Below are 22,024 nucleotides of genomic sequence, written 5' to 3' on the forward strand. Positions count from 1 at the left end.
TAAACACATTAGGAGTAATGGCCTTTCTCCGCAGAGCTAATATATTCACACTCTGTCACCTGCTCCCCCACCACGCCTCATTGCCCGCGTGCTAAATCCTCCGCTTGCTCCCCCCGTTAGCGTGCTAACTGCTCCGCGGGGCTGCGCTCCCGTCCGCCAGGATTCCTTTCGACCGCCAAATTTGTGAACTCTGACCTTGCGGTTTTGTCCGAGACCTGCGGGACAAAAAAGGAATATCAGCTGTTAGGGACAGGAATTACATTTCTTTCTCTTTCTCGCTCTCATTATCGTTCTCTCTCTTTCTCTATCTCTTTCTCTATCTCTGTCTCTCTCTCACTCCCTCTCTCTCTGTCTTGCTCTCTCTATCGCTATCTGTCTCTCTCGCTTTCTCTCTCTCAATCTCTCTCTAGTCCCACCAGCAAACACCCGTGTGTTTCTCAGCAGAGCATTCCTTTCACTTATATATGAACTGTGGATTCAGAGTACAACCAAATCTCATCAATCAGGAAGCCATGACTTTGGGCCAAGGTGCTAAACCCATTAATCCAAACTGGGGAGCTGAAAACTGCCCGTACATCGCTAACATGCGCCATTTTCCACCAGGACGGCTAACTAGCCTTTTACATCGCCAACAATAAGCAGTGCTGTTGTGTAAGTGACCATTTCAGCCAAGGGCTTTGTAACATAGCAATGAGACCGGAGTGTTGGAGATTGTGGGGGCGGGTAACAGATACTAATGTGTTAGGATGAGCAGTGCAATTCTGAGTCATTCACCCGAATATCCAATGAAATGAAATGACCCCTGACCCACAGCTTCTGAGCGATCCTGCATGTTTTTTTTCAGGTTGAGTTAATGTGCACTTCAACACATTGTATAATGAATACCACCCTGCTATGCATTCTCTTACTGATTTCATATTGCAGGTACAGAGGTACAGTCTGAGATGCTTAAAGTGTTTCTCAGGCTAATTAAAAATGTATCTCGTATCTATCTTACTTACCAGTGTAATTCCACATACAATTTTAAAGGAACAAATAGGCCTTGCTCTCAAAAATCAATCATGCTTTGACTCCATTATCTGATCATCTTCCATACATTAGATAGACAGTATCCTAAATATAGCAAGCTTTTCCACTTTGGTCAGAAGTAACAACCCTGTTGCTGTAATTTAACTGTTGCTGTTATTTGCTGTCTTCCTCCTGCAAATCTAGACTCTTTAAAAATTATTGTTTGTTGATGTCTTTAAAATGAGCTTGGAGAGAATGCAGCCCGTAGGGTGGCTCATGTGTGCAAACACCCCTGTAGGGTTAGGGGTTCGATTCACCACCACAGCACCCTGTCTGCTCCGGTCTTATCACAATTTACTTTCCTCCTTTCCGAATAAAGTGGGGGAAAAAAACATTAGGAGGGTGGACTGTCCGCTTTCCTTAAAAAATAAAAACGGAAAATGGATTGTGTTCCCGGCCACGTACTGGCCATTCTGCGTGGAATGTTAAATTGGGTAATGTTATTTTCCCCTTGGCTGGGTTCCTGTTTGCCTTCCAAAATCACATCAGATTGTTTCAATGTCAGAGAGGCGGAGGCGGAGCGGCTGATAAGGGACGTCACACCGCTGCGCTTAATTGGGCCCGATTAGCACGCTACGCCATGACTCACGCCTCCGTTCGGGTTTACGGGCGTCCCTTAACAAAGGAACGGCGCAGGCAGCTACAGACAGCGCCGCGTTTTGGACACGTCTGCCATTGTCTTACAGGACGTGTTCAGGGAGGTGGAATCATTAGACACTCTAATTAAAAGCCGTGCAATCAAGAGGGGAGGCGACGAAGCAGAACTTGCACGTCGCCTTAAAAAGACTGACGATGTGGAAAATCGCGTCCTTTTCATTTTGTCCATGTATTGTCACCCATTAGAGTTGAATGCTCTCCTTCGGGTGATGTATCTGTTAGTATGTGGTCTTTGGAAAAGCTGAAGATTGAACATTGTTACAGTCAACTGAGGTAGCACTTTCAAAAGGCTTCCATTTCCTATCTAGAAAATACGACTGGATGTTGTTCTGCTCCTGGTTTAAAAAGTACTTTTTCACTGAACTGATTTACTGAATGTCGGTATTCGGGATGAACCAGATTATGAATGCTTGTTCACAAACATTTCAAAGTAAAAATGCCTAATCTCTGTACATAGTCGGTTGTAGGCCAGTTCAAGGGATTACATGTGTTGTGGTGCATTATATTTAGTGTGAACATTTTGAACTACACTTGTTCATTCATGAGAAATAGCAGATTATTGACACCGAGTGATTGACATTATAATCACCTACGATGACAGCAATGATCAACCATCTTTTAGTGTCACATTTTATTTAATAGTTCTGCAATCTGTCCAGCATGTTCTACCGCTGCCTGGACCTGACCAGTGTGGAATTGGGGCGTATGAAATGCGGAGGGGAATGTATAGCAGTCCCATAAGAGATGTGGGTCAGCTAGAGCAGTCAGATGCACATAAAACATCTCAGTCTGTGAAAATCCGAAAGAAGAACTTGAACAGAACCTGAGTGAAGTCGTCACTCTACACTAAGTGTGTCATCCATTGCACTTGTACACAGGACCACTTTTTGAACAAGTTGAAAATGGACCTTCAGTACTTTAACTCAAAGTTTGAAAGAAAGAACTTTGACACATGGCTCAGCGCATGCTGGAGGTAAAACTAGAGTCAGCCCAAATTTACTCCAGCGAGTGAATAAATAAGTCATGTAATGTGGCTTTTGTGTCGTTTCCCACAGGCTAATAGGCACAAGTGAAAAGGGGGGCACTGGCTGGCTGCTTGGATGTTCCGCAGACTTTAAGCCAGAGCTACCCTGGGTAAAACAGAGTGGGGGGGGTGGTCTCCCTCTGGCCTAAGAAACAAGCAGAGAGGAGTACACTCAGTACTGGCTGACAGCTCACAGCAGGGCTGTCCTGTTCACGGAACGTTCCAGAACATCTCCATCTCCCCTTCTGCCATTTCCAGTTAGCCATGCAGTCTTTAATGCACTTTACGTGTTTGGTAAAAAGGTAAAGTAGCTTTTTTTGGGAACATGCCTTTCAAGGCGTTTAATTTTTAATGCTTTCCATCTTTCTTGCCTCGAGTGACATTGCTGATCTAAGTGTGACATGTGGGATGTGTGCGTCATTCAAATGTGCCCAAGAAACATTTCTGATGCTACAAAACTTTTTGGTTCGATTTAGTCACGGTGCAGTAAATGAAGGAATCTTCTAGAAAATACTAAATGTCTGCCAAATATAATGATAACTTTCAATAATTGATTATAATTAAGTATTCCTTGTTAGGTGACATTTGGGAGACACCCCGAAAATGAATACATTTATAAATGTATTTTAATTCCTATTGTGTTGCATTGTGGTCCATTGTGATGGGGTTAGGTCTTGTTGACAATCTCTCTAACAACTGGTTTAGTCTGGATCTAATCATTTTATGGTTTATGTTCACGCTTAACCAGTAATTTCCGTTCATGGGTCAGGAAGACAGAAATGGTGTTTAATGATTCTTTTGTCCTTCAAAAGTCCTGCCTGATGACCCAACAGGCCAGATTGAACAGCGAAATGAATAATGTAATTGCTCTCTGATCATAAACTGCAAACCCATTTCAAAATTGGGGGGTTGTCTCTCATTAATATCACGGTAAAATCTTCTTTATAGGTTTTATAGAAGAACCCAGTTAATTTGAAGAAAGGTTAACATCCATTCTTCTACCATAAAAGGCCTCTGGCAATGAAGGAACACAGGTCATGGCATTTTAATATGGTAATTTTCAATGTACCTTTGCTGTCAATCAACACCCAGAATGCAACACAACATCAGAATTCCTCTGAAGTGTTGGTAACAGGAGAGGTGCAATTTCACACTTTGCTTCAAATATATGGACAGTGAATAGACTGCAGTATAGACTGATTTTTTTCGTCTTTAAAGAGAAAAGATTATAAATTAATCGCTGAATATTTTTCAAGATATGTTTTGCATCATCCTGCTAAGGCACTGTTCTAGTGCATGGATGGGCCCCATGCCCAAATCTGGACCATGACTGCGCCAACTGTGGCTGGCAGCCACGCAAGATGACGTTCAGCTGGTTATAGTGTTCCAGTGATGGGGGGGGGGGGGTTCAGTGGGCTGGGATTACAGCATCTCACTGCTCACTATCACCCCCTGCTGGTCGATCTGATAGCCTGCCCTTTGAACTGCAGGCAAAGTGTCTTCCTCTGATTTGTGTCTTCCCATAACGCATATTAGAAACTGCAATATAAAAAGCAGCGACCACATCATGTGCTTTACTGTAGAGGAGAGCACAGGCTTGTCTGTGTATTCCAGATCAATTGCAGATGTTGCAGCAGCTAGTGCTGTTAAAAATATATATAATATAAAACATTCTAAATTTGGAAATTGGAAAAAGCAGAAGAAGAAAAGGGATATGTTTTGCTTTCTCAAATTCCAGGTCATATTCAAACCCCCTGCAATTCCCAATGCATTATTCATTTCCCATTTGCAAAAATTATGAAAAAGAAAATAGAAAATTAAAGTAAGACCTCATGCATCATCTTGTTTAGTTGCTTATCCATGCTATTTCTGTCAGCTAATTGAGGAAATTATTACAAATGTGAAATAAGCAGCTGCAATCATCTTAAAATCAAATGCCCACGGGATACAATATATGACTGTGTGAGGAACTGTTCGGGATTTATTATTAATTACCATGGCTGTCCAGAGATTCCAGGGACTGTATATTATAATTTAAGCAGAAGTTTTAATATTTTCTCTATGGTAATTCATTCATTAAGGATTAATTCTACTAGCAAGTAATGTTAAGGAGAGAATAGAGGAGTTGCAACTAGAGGAGATCAATATTTTTTTCCACAATATGGTGAAAAAAATCAAAGATGACAGCTACATGCAACAGAGTAAGAGTGTGGTTTTGGGATATGGAAACTTACAGTAGATGTGTAAATTGAACCATATTTTAAACCAGTGTCTGAGCACTGCTCGCAAGCCATCTAGCCTGGATTTTTTCCACTGTACCCCTGGACATGTCACACACATCCTGCATTGTATTGGTCCTGGGAAGAGATGCTTAAAAGGATCGGTATATTTGATATTGAAAGACATGGAAATTCCACACAAAACCGCATAAATGGTGTTTGGCCTACATTCCCAATTGCAAAAACATTTCCCCTGCAGGGTTTTTGATATTTTGCATAAAAATGTTTTTTAAAAATTCTCAGAGCTAAGGCCCAACACACTTTGGTGTGATTCATTTGTTTCTTTTCCAAGCGCAGTGATCACTGGTGAATGCTAATTGTGATTATGCAGGGCACCTTTGATGTTGCTCAGAGACCGTCAGCCCCCCAGTGCAGCGTAAGCTCTTCCCTTTCTGGCATGCCCCGCGCATTCCCCTTCCCACAATCCCTTGCTCCTCTCCTGCCGTGCATACATCAGGGCGATGGCAGCTGATTAGAACCGTGGTAATGGAATTGAATATGGCTATTAGTTCAGTCCTGGGACTAACAATGCCGAATTTGATTAGTACATGCCAGCAACCACACCCACCCCTGGCATCCGTCGGTCAGAGCAGCCACGCCACAGCCGATTGGACAATGCACGCCACGCGATGTTAATCCAGACATTCTTTACGGAATCGTTTTTGGCCTGGAAAATGTGGTGTATGATGACAGCACTGGGGGGCACTGGGTATTAATCCCAGGTGGGGATCTGCTGGTTGTGTCCTTGAGCAAGGTCCTTCGCTGTCATTGGTCCAATAAAATCGGCCCATATATAAGGATTACTGTAATTGGCCCAATAAAAACCACCCATATATAAGGATTACACATGTGTGAAATTTAAGAGCTTAGCATCTGCCAGGCAAAGAACTGAAACAAATTTAATGGTTTGGCTGGAGTGCTGTTGCCGTACTGCATGTTGCTTGCTCCTGAATTGAATCAAATGCTTGTCTCTAACTTCACAAGTAAATGTTATGTTTTTCCTGTACAATGGAACGGCTAGTCACATGAATTTGTCGAGTCAAATCTGCATACATATAGGAGAGCTAATTATGCTAATAAAGGAGTCTAGTATTAGCACTGTTCTCGAGAGTACAGTTTGCCTGGATATGAACTCTGCAACCTTTGAGTAGCAAAGCGTTTCGCTCAGTCAGTAAATCTCACTGCCTCTCCTGCCCATTTACTGATAGCATAGCGCTAAACTGGTGGAGCTGGTGTGGAAAAAGCAATGGGCATGTAAGGACAGGGCTGCTGGTGTCCTTTTGTGTGTCTGTGGATACCTTTTAGAGCAGTGCGTGCTGTCAGTAGGAGTTTCCGCTGTGTCGGTGTGTATGCAAATGTGTGTGTGTGTGTGTGTGTTTGAGAGAGAGAGATAGAGAGAAAGAGAGAGTCTGTGTGTGTCATTGGCATTATTTTGTTAAAGTGCTCTGATAGTCATAAACAGACTCTCACAGCCATGTGACTGTAGCTGAGGCACCTGATTAGCCCATTGTTCCACCGGGCATTTCAACAATGGTGCATTAAGCATTTAGCAATTAGACCAATGGACATCTGACCAAATTAGGTGATTAGGTAACCTGGTCAAGGCTCTGCTCTGCACAGAACAGGCCACTGGAGTTGCTCAAATTGCTCCAGAAAACCTAGCCCTTTACAAAATGGTGATATAGAGAAATGTAGACACAGTACGTTCCTCTTGAACTTCTGAGAAGGACACTCCTGGTAATTAAACCATGCAACAATGTCCTCTTATTTCTTGTCCCTTACCCCAATCATAAGTAAATAAAGCTTACTGTTGGCATAGGAGCTGACTGTCTTGTCTGTCAGGGGGTTTGGCATGTGTGATTAACTCTGGGTTCTGTGCCTCTGTACAGGCATGGGGGGCAGTGTGTCTATGGGATGATCCACCAGGGGGGTGGAGCTCTGACAGATTAGTGTAGCCAGGGTGCTAAATTTAGCTAGCTAGCCCTTCTCAGACCAAACAGCTGGCATTCCCTTCAGAGCCCAGAAGATCTAGTACTGTCGTTCAGAGCTCTGCAAGGTGCAACTCAGTTTTTTTTTTTTTTTTGGGGAGTGCGGACCGGCTCCGGTTGGATTGCGTGTAAATTTGGGGTGCTTGGCCGGGTTCGACCCGCGATGCAAGGGGGCGAGCTGGTGATCCGGCTGCCGGGGAGGGCCCAGTCACCCCAGGCGGTAGGGGAAACCACGACCCTGCGGTACAAGGAGGTTCACCACTTCTTCTTCCTGCCCTTCAGGGAGCAGCCCATCTACAGCACCCGGGCCCACGTCTTCCAGATCGACCCCAACACCAAGAAGAACTGGGTGCCCACCAGCAAGCACGCCGTCACCGTCTCCTACTTCTACGACAGCACCCGCAACGTCTACCGGATCATCAGCCTGGACGGGACCAAGGTGAGCCGGCCCTTCTCCGCTCTCTGCTCTCCTGCCATCTGTGGGGTCTCTGTCAACCTGATGTGCTTGTTACCGCTGGCTAATGGGGCTAAAGCTGTTGGTTGGCCTAGCTGGCTTTGCGTTGGGAACAGTAAGAAAAGCTTCTATGCCTTTGGACTGAAAGCCACGTGAGTTCAGTTCTGACCTGAAGATATATGTGCTTCCATTCAAATGTGCAAGCCACTTATAACTAAAAATGTCCATAGATGACGTGTGTGCTTTGTTCTCAAATTGTGCCATGCTTTTTGGTGGTAATAGTGTCTAAAACAGGGGTGGGGTAGTGCAACAGGCCTGATGCTATGCTCTGGCCAAGTCCCTATTAAAATCCCTCCGCCACATCCTAACGCAAAGTGATGCTTACCGAGGTTAGTATTTCACTTCTGATGCGATCCGATATGTCGCTTTTTTTGCTGAGCCCCCAAACGTCACTTCGGTCTTCGGTGTGCGTCCCCGGCACCGTCAGCACAGGGAGCAGATTTCCTGCCTAAATGGCCCCAGCAGATTTAAATAGGCAGCGAAGTCCAGGGCAGCACGTTGACTGTGATTGAGATTTCATGTGTGTCCAATGGCCAGGATATGGAAACTTCACAAAAAGCAGTCACTCACACCTGGAAGTTTCTAGAAGCCTGCTGTATGACAACATGTTAGAGACTTACTGCATCTTCTTATGAAAGTTACTGTGTCTTTGCAGCCCCATTATAAGAGGTGTTAATTTGTTTGAGTGATTGGAAATTAAAATCACAGAGAAGTTTTAAATAATGGGTGCCATTCATTATAACAGTGCATTAAAGCAGGTGCACATTTTTACTCTTCATCCATTACATGGCTGGTACTTTTCATAGCTGTTAATGTGCATTAGCAGATTAGCAGCTAGCACACTGCACAGCAGTGATGTCCGTTGTTAAAAATGTAATGGAATGCTTTGCTCTTAACACCCATCGAGCTCAAGACCGAGGCTGTTGAAGAACTATAGAGGGCTATTTTCTGTGTGCTATAGAGAGATGCTTCAGACTTCTGGCACCTCCACACTCCTCCTATTTCTTCCCACTTCCTGTGAGCGGAGAGTGGTTAAAATAGTGCCTATGCTCTGCCCTGCTGTAAAGAGATCCTGCATCGCCCAACTCTGGCTTTCAGGGACATAAATAATGTGCCACAGAACCTCCTGAGCCTCAATATAATTTTATTACTCAACACAGTGCTCCTCATGCACAACAATACACCACATCACCTTTAATATATTATTGCTATATTATTACTGAATATATATTGCTTATTAGCATAGCGGGTGCATTAAGCAGGGTTATGTAGGCCTATAAAGCATATATTTTAACATGCCGTCCATCGATCCAGTGCAGCAGGAGCAGTGTCTAGCCAGGGACTCAAACTTGCAACTTTCAGGTGACAGATCCAGATACTCATCCTTGTTTAGCTGTCATCAAAGAATAATAAAAATGCCAATTTATCTCTAGAATGCTACAGCCTGGTTAGTTTTGAGATCTTTTGGGATCTTTTCATGGGGCCCAAAATCCCTGGCAATGCCCCTGTACACATGCCTCCATGTTGGGAGCCCTATGCTCACACTCTGATGTGATTACAGTGCACGCGCGAGTGTGATTTACACGGGTTCGAAAACAGGCCACTGCTGCAGCGCGGCTTTGCGATATAGACGGGTTCAGAAAATTCCGGGCCGAGGCGGCGCTTAGCATTCTGCCTGCGTCGCGCTGTACGCGCAGGAATGCTAACGGGCTTGAACTCGCCGCTAGCTCGGTCGTGTGCGTTTTAACAACGTCGCGTGTTTTTTTTTTTACAGCTACTGCCTGCCTCCTGGCTGCGTCAGACGTAGTCATGAAAAATCGTCTCCTTCCTCCGCACCATCATACTCCAGTTTTACACATCGCATGCCTTTTAAACCCCTCTTGCATTTGCCAGTATGGAAAAAAAATGTAAATTCACTTAATATACCACAGGATTTCATTACAAATACAAAAACAATAGACTGGGAAGACTGGAGTAAGACATCAGATTCGAGGTGGGCTTAATCTCCTGAATTACATTTCCATACATGGCGCGCTTCCGTAGCCCACGCGCGGACGCGTGGTCGTCGGCTCCCTCGCGGAGCCTGAGGAATACAGAATGAGCCGTCGGTTAGCGATGCGTCGGTTAGCGATGCGTCAGAGCGCGCAGGCCGCAGCTCTCGCCCCCCCCCCCCCGCCCCCCCCTTCCGCGTGGTTGTGACAAACGCACAACGGTTCCCCGAGTCCATGCGTCTGTATTAGCTGGCGTCTAATGAGAGCGATTGCTCTGCCCTGCGCGGGCGGAGAGAGCGCGGAGGGGAGGATATTAGACAGCGCGAGCGGATCCCCGCAGGGGCTTTGATGAGATTCGCGCAGCTGTACTCAGGGATGGGGAAAATGGAACAGCGAGGGTTTAAAAAAAAAAATCGTTAATATCGAAAAGGACTGCGTGCCTCCCTTTACCAAACGATTGATCAGCTGAGCAGGCACGTGCAGTATGAGCACACTGAGAATGGTGGCCGTGATTGAGTTTAGGGGTGAGGGCAGGTTATGACAGGGGTCAGCTCTCTCTCTCTTTCTCCCTCTCTCTCTCTCTCTCTCTCTCTCCGTCTCTCTCTCTCTCTCTCTGTCTCTCTCTCTCTCTCTCTCAGTCTCTCTCTCTCTCTCTCTCTCTCTCCCCCCCCCCCTCTCTCTCAGGCATGCCATGGCGTGTGTCATATATAAATCCATAGAGCTTCAGCAAGTCAGAATATTGCCATAATGTTTTACGTTAAAGCCACTGGTCTACCATTCACAGCCTTGTGTTTTTGGAATGCCTGCACTAAGTATTGTATTCTTTTAAAATATATATTCTTTAAAATCACACATGGATGCATACACACACACACACACACACACACACACACACACAAACAAGTTGAACGATTCAGTATTGTGGATAAGGTTGGCCCATTAGTGGTAGTGACCTTTGGTCGGTTTGCCCTTTAAAGAGAGAGAAATATTCCCACTGTGGGTTTATATTCCATCCTGTTTGAGTCCGTAGACGATGGGCCACATCCCCCTACTCCTGGTCCGCTTGCCTCACCAGTACCACAGGTGGAGCTCTGTCTTCAGCCACTCTTTCCTGTTTACAGACCAACAGCTACATAGGGCATCACAGCAACTGCGCTATACTGATTTCAATCCACGATAGGCTATGTGCTGGCTATCGGCCAAATGACGTGGCATGATCGTCACTCATACAATAACAGGTCTGAAACTCTCTGTGCTGGTTAGTGTGCACACACTCATTTGTGACTATCTGGTATGGCACATTTCCAGCCTGGAAGGGAACAGAGATTTGTGCTGCGTTGTACTGTGTGAAGGATTGTATTTGAGTGTGTGGGTGGTGGTGCGGGGGGGGGGGGGGGGGTGTTCTCTCTTTTTCCTGGCGTGGAGACTGAGTGGGTGAAAATGAGTGGCTTTGGGCAGCAGAGACTCTCACAGTCACACAGGGGCGTTTGAGGTGAAGCCAGCTCCCTCTACTCAGACCCTCTACGTGTGGTGCCCGCCCCTCTCCACGTGACGGGGGGGGGAGGGGGGGGGGGGGTGTCTGACGGAGGGTGTAGGGGGCGTTAGTCATGCATCTGGGGTGCCGGCACAAGGATATGAAATTAGGGTTATGACAGAATGTGGCGAGTACTTATTCGACTCACATTTGAGCAGCTCCAGTTGTTTATATGCCTTAATAATATCACCTTCAGTTTGGTTCAAATAAGTGAATCATTGGCCAATTCTGAGGTCTGTCTCAAATGTTTTGTTGCATTCATAGTCGCTAGTTTCTGCCGTAGCTTTTTACTACAGATCGTAATGTGCACAGTGCTGCGCTTGATTACCTTTTGTAATCTCCTGATACCCACATATGCATCAGAACAAAACCTGACTCACAGTGTGTGTCCGAGAGAAATCAAAACTTGGAATAAATAGTTTATTGAGGCTCAATTTTGGCTGGGCTTATTCTAACTGGACGTGAGCTTATTTTTTTAAAGGGGCTCCTGCTTTTCTCCAATCTTTCTATCTGCTCTTTTTGATGTTGTATTTTATGATGTGCTGTACAAGGCGCTTATTTAATAAATGTATTTTTACAGTGACAATGATGATGATGATGGTGATTGCGCTCAGCTGAACTGCATGCACACGTGTGCACATGGTCTTGGTATAATGAGGGTATTACATTACATTACATTACATTACATTACATTCATTTGGCAGACGCTTTTATCCAAAGCGACGTACAAAAAAGTGCATTTCATGGTCGTAGACAACTGCTAAACACGGGTTCAGTAAGGTACAAAGGTAAGGTATGAACATATCTGAGGGACAGTGGAGTTATATAGTGAACGAGGAGAAGGAGAGATGGATGATTTAATAAGAGTCTAGCAGCCTGCTAGAGGGGAAATATTGGAAGTATTATGCAGTCAAATGATGAGTGAGAAAGGGGACATTAAAACTAAGCCAACCATGAGTCCTATTGTATTGTGGGCTAAATTGTCACTTTAATTGTGACCTTTACTTGTTACAATGTCACCATTTCGGTGGTTGCTCAGGTTAGTGGAAAATTTGTAGCTAGAAGATTTTCAACCCACATTTAAGAACAAACCCTTGTGTGATTGGATTGAACCGACTGAGTGTATAATACAGTTAATTAGTTAAGCACTCATTATTCTTATACCCTTTTGAAAGTATATATAAAATTGGCATGTGGTGCATTATAAATCTTTCAATTTCTGCTGCAGTACAAGTTTAATACTGATAGTTTTTACAAGGATAATAGCTAATATGTTTGTTGGTGTTTGGATCCACAGGCAATAATAAATAGCACCATCACCCCCAACATGACATTCACCAAGACGTCGCAGAAGTTCGGGCAGTGGGCGGACAGCCGGGCCAACACGGTGTACGGGCTGGGCTTCTCCTCGGAACACCATCTGATGAAGGTGGGTGGCGGCCCGTGCCTGCGTCAGGGGAACTCCTACTCACCGCCACAGCGGAGCGTGTTCACCGGGCCGCGGGACACTCATCCCCCGCTCCATGATTAACTGCTGCGGGGAGAGCGGGAGGGAGACTGCAGCCAGCGCAGGCAGGCAGACACACACACACACACGCACACGCACATGCACACCTCCCACATACACATACACACACACACACACACGCACATGCACACCTCCCACATACACAGACACACACACACACACACACATGCACACCTCCCACATACACACACACGCACACACACATGCACACCTCCCACATACACAGACACACACACACACACACACACATGCACACCTCCCACATACACAGACACACACACACACACACACACATGCACACCTCCCACACACACATACACAGACACACACACACACACACACATGCACACCTCCCACACACACATACACACACGCATACCTCCCGCACACACATACACACACACGCAACTGGAAATCTCCCACACACACACACACGCACACACCTCCCACATACACAAACATGCACACACATACCTCCCACATACACATACACACACGCATACAAACACACACACACACAAACACACCTCCCACGTACACACACATGCACATACACACACATACCTCCCACATACACATACACACACGCATACAAACACACACACACAAACACACCTCCCACATACACACACATGCACATACACACACATGCCTCCCACACACTGTGCGTCATACAGGCGCACGCACTCACACACACATACACACACACACACACACACACACACACACCTCCCTTAGACTGTGCGTCATGCACACGCTCACACCTACATATGCTCACACAAGCAGTGGTCACACACTCACAGGTACACACACACACTCACACAGGAGGCATTATGCATGCAGGCCCACTCATGCACATGTAGTATTCAAGTTGTACTGGAGCCCAAGCACACAGACTGTTACTGCGAGCTGACACTCGGCCATCGGTGCGGTGACTGCGGTTCCAGCTGACGCTCCTCGGGAGCACCTGATTGGCCAGCATGTGGCCAGACATGCAGACGGTGTCAGAAGGCCAATCACTTTGCGAGATGGTGTACATCCACTCCAGTCCAGGCTCATATGCAAAGCACATGCCCCTCAGACCCCTCCCCTACTATCACCCACAGGGTTGGTGCTAACCCACCAGGGTTTTTCATTTGTGCTGTTTCATGCCTGGTGTCACTCCTCAACAAGGCTACCTACTGTATGAACAGTTTCTGTCTCACCTGCCCCTCCGGCCTGCCCCATGGGATAGCTTGTTGCTTTTCCTTGTTTTGTGTTTTAAGATATTTGGTATTTCTTTGTTTGTGTACTTAATAAAAGGCAGCAAGCCAACCCCTATTTTTGCATCTGTTCACCACGTAATCCTGAGGCCCTCCCCAGCCCTGAATCGCTATATAAATATATATATTTATTTTCTTTATCTCACTCAGACTCAAAACACAAATGCTGTACACAAAAATGCTTACACACATTCTGGGCAATGTAACCGAACACCGGAGTCTCATTGGCTTAATTTTAATGCTGAGGACTTTAATAACTGCTAGTCTCTCTCTTGTGAGGGTTTCTAGAAAATTAAAAGTGCCTCAAATCTAAACGGCCTTTCAGTCACACTCATTAAGGCAGTAATTTCACTACCAGGAAAATGAGCACTCGACAAGACCCTGTAACACAACGCATCAGCGTGAACCGGTTCAGCTGTCTAATAACTAACGAGTGTGTAATAACTGTCAGAACGTCACAGCGGATCTCAGCGCGAAAGGTCTTATCAGGCCTATCCCATCCCCGTGCCCGCCTGCCCTCTTTTCCCAGCATGCACCTCACAGGAACGGCTGCGTCTTCTCGTCAAATATCTCGTCGAGTACGAATGAGAAACTACGGAGGGGGGGCGATGGCCCCGCCGCACCATCCGCGCAGTCCTCCCGCGCTCCAGGGCCGCGATTAAACCGTATCGACCGCCGCTTGACTTGAAATCGGAATCTGCCGGTGCTGATGTCACACGGGTGCTAAAAAAGCCTGGGGGTGGAGGGGACGGAAAGGGGGGGGGGGGTGCAAGCAGCACTTGATCTCTTAGCTCGCTTACGCAGGGCAAGGCTACTAGCAGTAGCCCTGCACCGAAATAGCACTCACCATTTACAGGCATGTTCAGCCCCCCTCTGACTGCTCCTTCATGTTTGCATCGTACAGTATCTCCTAAGATTATCGAGCAGCTCAATGGATTTGCGATGACGATGAAGTTGAAATTCATGTATCACACCTGAGATCAGTGCAGCCTGGTTTTTTGAACGGCCCAAATGCCTGGTATTTCCTGGGGCTGAAATCTTCAGCCTTCTGGTTAATTTGGCTTGCCAATTTATGTCTTTGATTTGCAGTTTAAATGTCCTGGCCATCGCTTGGCTTCTCAGTCCTGTCGTTTCCGCCACCCGTCTGAGCACCAGTGTTGTTTCCATCTTCACAGTTTGCGGAGAAATTTGCGGAGTTCAAGGAGGCCGCGCGGTTAGCGAAGGAGAAATCCCAGGAGAAGATGGAGCTGACCAGCACCCCTTCTCAGGTATTACCCCCCGCCCATCTCCCCATCAGGACAAATACTTTCAAGAACCAACAAGAAAAATAAATGAAATAAGTAAAAATAAAGAATATTAAATACTGTCAATATGTTCTGAAACTACATTGTTAAATTAGAACATATAGCTACAGTGGCCCTGTGTCTTACAGTAAGAGTATTTTTGGGCAAGTGTAATTTCCTTCAAACAACTAGCAACTGTATGAGGACTAAAAGCAAGGATGTACCCGCAGGAAGTCTAAATCAATAACTAAATTTACTGCTGATGCTTAGTTGTGAGCAGCCCATTCTGGGTACAGTTTCCATACCGTGCACAGTGCTTCAGAGCCGTATAATAAATGTACAGGGGTTAAAGGTCATCAGATTTTCTTTCACTGAATACACAGGGAAAAAAAAATATCCCCTGAGCTCCTGAAACCTGGGAGAAAAGTGACAGAAAGATTTATGCAGCAACATTTTTTGCTGTTGAAATTGCAAATAGTGTTTTCTCATGCTAGCTAACCCATATCAAATGCCCTGCAATCCCTCGGGGTTACACTCTCAAAAATACACATCCTCTGATGATTTTGTTTTAAATGTGTTGAAATGATATCAGTTCAGTGTTTTTTAAGTTTTTTTTTTATTTTTATTTTTTAGCAATGAGTAGTTTTGAAAGAAGACAAATAAATGATTAATTCACATAGCTCAAAAAACAGCCTTAAACGCAGGCAACAGATTCAAGAAAACAGTACAGAAAGAAAAACATGTCAAAGGTCGCCTGTCACTACTGCAATGCAGTTACAGTATTGTTATGTCATGCCTAGGATGTTGTGTAGTTCTGATTTTGTTGGTTCATCTGTGATGTAATGTGCTGATTTGTCTGAATGAGAGGACATGACCCAGGCCCCGCCTTCTTTGCGTCCCCGTACAGGAATCAGCAGCCGGGGACCTTCAGTCGCCGCTCACCCCCGAGAGCATCAACGGCACGGACGACGAGAGGGTCACCCCGGACGCCAGCCCCAACTCTGAGCCTCGGCCGGAGCCCACGCAGAACGCGCTGCCGTTCCCACACAGGTAACGGCCCAGGAGAGCAAAACGATCTTTTAGAGTGGGAAGGGAGACCGGGGAGAGGGGGAGGGACCACGGTGGGCCGTTTTTCCGGCATTCTCAGAAGTAGCTCCGCCTCCATGTGATCTGAGGAACAAACAGGCCAAGGCTAGGAAACGTCGTCGTTTTGTCGTTGTTAATATTGCAGGTCTAAGGGGCCTGCTGTTTTTTTTTTTTTTTTTTTTGTTACACAGCATTTAATTGATTAATTTAAAAAAGCAGTTTGTTCCAGTTAACTCACCTCACCTGGTTACTTGGGTCTGAATTGGTCGTTTATTTTATGGTGAAAACAAAAGCCAGCAAACCCTTCAGCAAACCCTCCAGTTCCGAGGCTGCAGACTCCTTAATGAATAATGAATTTAGTCATAATGAATTTAGTCTGGTGCTCGATCCATTCATCCTTTCATTAGTTTTAATGAAATTATTGAAATCACATCAAAAATCGAAAAAAGCCTAACATTGTCCAGTGCACATGGCTAATGAAGACCGACCCCTGTAGGAGATGATAAGTCATCTCTTTTGTAATGCTAACTGCTTCAACACTGATACACTTTGTAGCACATGAAAATGCATTTAATTTACTCGAAGAAGACAAATCAGCTTCAGAATTATTTTATTTCAGTAATGAAAGGCTTCAGTTGCCTATAAAATGATACCAAGGACTAGAAAACCAAATTCATACACCACTATGTTGTTAATATTTTTCAACCATCAACGTATTACATTTAACCAAGCAAAATGTGTGGAAATGCGCTTGATTTAATTTTGGTTTGTTTGCTCTTAAGAGTTTCTGTTGAGACATATCTTGACTATAAATCTTTCATATTTGACTTGACTGCCACATTTAAAAAGCACTTCCTGACCATTCATGCCCAAATCACTTTGTTAGTAAGATTTATAATTTATTTATTTATGTACAGCTAAAGGAATAAAATGTGCCCTTGTTCTCAAAGTAGAAAACTAAGCAACATATGTGAGGCACATCAAAGTACTGCACTTAGCAAAAAAAAATCTGACATATTGCTCCTTTCGAGGGAGTTGATGTGGTGGTGACTTTTGGAGTGGTGGGAGGTTTGAGATAAATATCTGCCCAGCGACTGTAATAACAGCATCCTCATAACTCAGGAAAAGAGCCTGATTGGTCTTTGGAGCTTTTCTATTCACTGATGAAAATACTTTTCACTCTCACAAATGTGTAAAATATACAGTACACAGTGCAAGATGGAGTCATCTGCTAAGAAGGTTTATGTAGATATTTTGTTTACTGACCATGATTGGTTATTGTCTATTTCATGGGCCAATCACATGGTCCTCTGTGGTGATTTTTCCTGACATAATCTTCTCTCTGTATATTTATACAAAACATTCTGTCATCCAACAAATTGACAGAAAATTCACTTCTGTCAATGATATGCTTTCTATCTGTTATTTTTGAGATACAGAAAATGCAGTTTTTGTGACTTTTTTGTTATGTTCCGATTCTTACTTTAAAAATCAATCTGTCATGTTTTGTTTTTCAGACAAGAGTTAAAAACATATTGAGTCTTCTCATTCTAGACACAGATCTAGAATGGAGGTGCCATTCGTCAAGGGTAGAAGATGTTACTATAACTGAATTTCATCCTCAACTTTTTCTGATGTCTTGGCAAATTTGAATACATTCCTTTTACTGTTACTTCAATCTGTTGGTTTTATTTTAAATGCAAATATGTAAACATTTTAAATATTTCACTATGACATGAAGGTCAGTGATTATGGATAGTGAAGTGTTTTAAGTATTTCTCTGTTGTTTATCGTTATTATCGTTATCATCAGAATGAAGTAGATCAACTAGAACTTGTTATTGCAATTTTATATATTCTTATCCAGAAGTATATTAAATCATGTCAGTTTCTTCTCTTTACCTTTCAAAATGAGATTTAGAAGTCTTTTTAGAAATTATGTATCGAAATTGGGATTATTTTGGGCATATTATTTCACTTGAAGTTGTACTGTTTATATCAAATATTTCTATTATTTGTATTCTCATGTTTGTATGTAGTCGCACTTTCTGTTCTGTATTTTAATGCCGGTGCTGGGGTCAGACGTTAAGTCTGCCTTAGGAGAACATGTGGAACATCAGACTTTGTGCATTTATTAAATGTGTTTCCTGGACTGTTCACAAATCTGCTGCAGTTCTCACCTTATTGGGGTTTTGTGATATTGTTGGTCTTATGTAATGACTTACATAATTGTATATGTGGGAGGTGGAGAGGGGGAATGTGCTGGAGAGTAGACACCACTGTGAGTCACTGCAGTATATACCGCTAGACTAATGACATAATAATCATCTGAATAATAATTAGATATTTTTTCATCCACTTTTTTGTATTATTATTATTATTATTATTATTGTTGTTGTTATTATTATTATTATTATTATTGTTATTATTATTATTATTACAAAATAGTAACAAAACTGTAATTCACTCATTAATGCTATATAAGACCTGGAGCCCAGAGTCACTGATACGCCTGTAAACTCTTCTTCAGAGTAATTCTGTAAGGAAATGGTTTAGCATTAGAGTTGCTCTAGCAGACAGTGTGGGCACATTGATTTGTAAACGTTCCTCAATGCGCTGAAACTTCGGAAGGTTCCGGAAGCCGGTCCTATTTTCGTCTGACGGGTGGGCGGGCGGCTCAATCCCGTCACGCCTGCGCTCCCCCAGCGAGTGGGATGCTTGAGTGCCGTGTGACTGCTGCGTGGAAATGTCACAGTGGCGCCTGTGGCCGTGTGACTGCGCCATCGCACACGCTCTGTGGAAATGTCACAGTGGCACCAGTGCAACGCTCTGCTCCCACATAACAGGCTATTCCGGGAAGCTGCACGGTAAAATGTCCAGTGTTAACTCAACCCAATGGGGAATATAAATGTTATCTGGTAGAGTTGATTTAACACTGTTAGAGTTGAATGAACACTGGACACTTTGCTGCATGCTCATGCGGCTGCAGGCTTTGCTCTGCAGCAGTTATTTGAGGAGACGGTTTTGATTGTGTTAAGGATCCCTGCAGAGGAGGAGTGTTAAGGATCGGTACAGCCAATGTAGACGTCTGTGCAGTCTGTAGGGTGGTGGCCTCATGAGCCATATGCGTGTGGGCATGGGTTTGATCCCGGCCATGTTACCTATTGAGCTGTGATCCTTTCTCTATCTCTTACCCTCTCTGCTTTGTATCTGTCTTAATAAAAATAAAACACACACACACACAAAATGTGATGTGTTTTAAAATGTATTTTTTGGACTGGATTGTGACACCTGTGATATTGAAGATGGGTAGATGCAATCAGAGAAGCACAGTGTCTTTATAAAATAAGCCACAAGGTTTTCATGGCATTTTGACATTTTTATATGTGGGAGTGAAATAAGGGGGTGGTGGGCAGGGGATTGTTCTCCACTCACTAACTTCTCCACTGAGCATGCTCAGTTTGCTTTGTGTGGAGGGAGGGGGGGGGGGGTGGTTCAGGGAATCCACCTGAGTTTTCTATACATCATCTGGGATCTGGGATCCAATATCAGGGAGGCCACTTGTCCCCTTCATCCCTTGGACATTTAAAGCCTCACAGTGCAGAAATATTAAGGCATTGTGGGTAATTGAATTGAGACCATGACTCTGGCATGGTTCAGCTTTGTTTTCATTGCTCTGTGGCCCTTTGGGATGTTTCCTGTAGAGGGGTGTCAGTCATGCGCTCTGTGTGCTGCTACGATGTATGTGTGGGACTGTGAAAAACTCCCGTAGAGAGCTGTCAATCAAGCGTTCTGTGTGCTCCTAAGGCTGACCTTTTAACTGTTGGCTGTGGGCGTGTCCATTGACAATGCCTCATTTATATCAACATTCAGCTTTTTATTGTTTTTGTTTTTTTAAATTGTCTTAATAACAAAACAGTGCTGATTATGTTCTCTTCATAGGGTTCTTCCTTCCTTAACCCTTTGATGAGTAGATTTTTAGAATGTTTTTTATTCAAAATTCAGTGTTCTAGAACTTCATTGTTTTCGGTTACCGGTAGTGATTGTTACATCAGCATTACAATTTTCAGTGAAGGACATTCTAATCACGTATTTCTGACCTCACAACTTAAAGAGCTAATGGACTAAAGTCTCATTGTATAAGTCAGTCCCTGGATTGTGTTCTCTTTGATCTTCACAGCTTGTTTCAGGTGCGCATGTAGGTGTCTGTAAGCCCCCTCTCCTCCACTTATAAGAGCCTGACACGATTCTCCTTTTGACTTTTTCTTTTGATTTTTTGTGTTGGCATCAGCAGTCTGTGTGTATGTATTCCGATCCGGAGGTGTTGGCTGATGTAGGATGGAGTTTATGTCCGTGTTCTGAATGGGAAGAAACATTGAATCTGAATCTTTTACTGGCTGCTTGCTCTGTTGTCAAGATTTTCTGGATTTCATATTAATTAACAGATACTTTGTTATCCGCTATTCCATTTGTGTTCTCTTTAAAACATGAACATCTGATTAGTGGCCATGGTGTTCAATATGAGAGCCTCTGATTGTCTTGATGATGATGTGTTCCTGAGTATCTGAGGATCTGATTCATATCAGTGATGATGAGTATCTGAGCATCTGCTTCATATCAGTGAGGATGAATAACTCAGTATCTGATTCATATCAGTGATGATGAATATGTAAGCGTCTCAGTTGCGTCAGTTATGTTCAATGTCTGGTCAATGTAATAGTTTTTTAATATATGCATACTTGGCAAGTATGTTACGTTGCGTACCTGGATAATCTCACCAGTATCACTTGTTGAGTAATTGATTAGTACCCTTGATGCTGAGTGCATGAGCTTCTGGTTTGTAGTGCCATTGAGTGTCTTAGTATCAGTTTTAGTCAGGGGATCGATGTACTCTATAACATGGTAGATTTGCTGCCTCTTTATGTTCATGTCTGATGTTGAATCAGATCCATTTAAATCACCTGCAAAATATGCAAATTTCCTTGGACAACTTACCTGAGCAAATGAATAAATGATTTATTTGTGCAGTAGATCTTTATTAAACCAAAACAGTAAAACATTGAAAAGGAAAACAATATTTTGTATTTAGCATTTATTTCAGTTGATGTTATTAAAACATGTATATAACTGGAAAATGATGGAGATGCAGTCTCATGCTGTGGAACATTGATAGCATGTTAAAGGAAGTACATTTTATTTATACAGACTTATTTCCAAATAAAAATAAATTCTTAATTTCGCAATAATGCAAGAGAACAACCCACCTTCTTTGCTGCTTTAAGTGGGAATTTGAAAGATTCATTCCCCATTTCCCCCATGTCCGTGGATCTTAGCTACATAAGCATTATCACATTTTCAGCGGAACATGTAAAATGCAATTCCAGTTCTGTGAGTAATAACAAATTAAGTTCAATCATTTAGCAGTGACTCTTAGAACGCACCTTTGGCGAGCAACATCAATTTCAAAATCCGCGTTTCAATCGGGTCGAAGCAGATCATGTCACCGAGGAGAAGCAGCACTCAGGAGTCATTGTGCCGATCGAGACGGGAGAGCAAAAGAGAAAAAAGTGTGAAAATGTGATTAGGCTTCACTTACCGAAGCGATTCCCTCTTGTATTCCGGTAATACCGCGATCACCGCTTCTCGACTGCGTCCTGAAAAAGACGAGAGATCGTAAGAGACAGCATCGCGCGCTCTCAGCCGGTGTCCCTGGTTCGATCCCGCTCCGGCGTGGAGCTTGTTTGCGGTCGGCTGAAGCGCGTCCTCTAAAAGCTGGAGCCGGAGAGTTCTTGACTGCTCTTCTCGCGGCCC

The 22,024-nt window shown here is 43.9% G+C and overlaps 1 protein-coding gene across 2 annotated transcripts in view; it reads left to right on the top strand.

The window, feature by feature from the left end:
* Positions 1–22,024, top strand: part of LOC118237106 (homer protein homolog 1-like) — a 54,676-nt gene that overhangs the window by 25,269 nt on the left and 7,383 nt on the right. Inside the window, exons 2-5 of one of the 2 annotated variants that reach the window (XM_035435548.1) lie at positions 7,299–7,455; positions 12,353–12,484; positions 15,021–15,113; positions 16,036–16,178. In XM_035435548.1, the coding sequence (XP_035291439.1) occupies positions 7,299–7,455; positions 12,353–12,484; positions 15,021–15,113; positions 16,036–16,178 (525 nt within the window). Of the gene's footprint in view, positions 1–7,114; positions 7,456–12,352; positions 12,485–15,020; positions 15,114–16,035; positions 16,179–22,024 lie in introns of those variants that run through there. The other variant, XM_035435547.1, reaches the window with a different exon arrangement.

This window comes from Anguilla anguilla, chromosome 10 (genome assembly GCF_013347855.1).
Source record: "Anguilla anguilla isolate fAngAng1 chromosome 10, fAngAng1.pri, whole genome shotgun sequence".
In the NCBI taxonomy this organism is placed as follows: domain Eukaryota; kingdom Metazoa; phylum Chordata; class Actinopteri; order Anguilliformes; family Anguillidae; genus Anguilla; species Anguilla anguilla.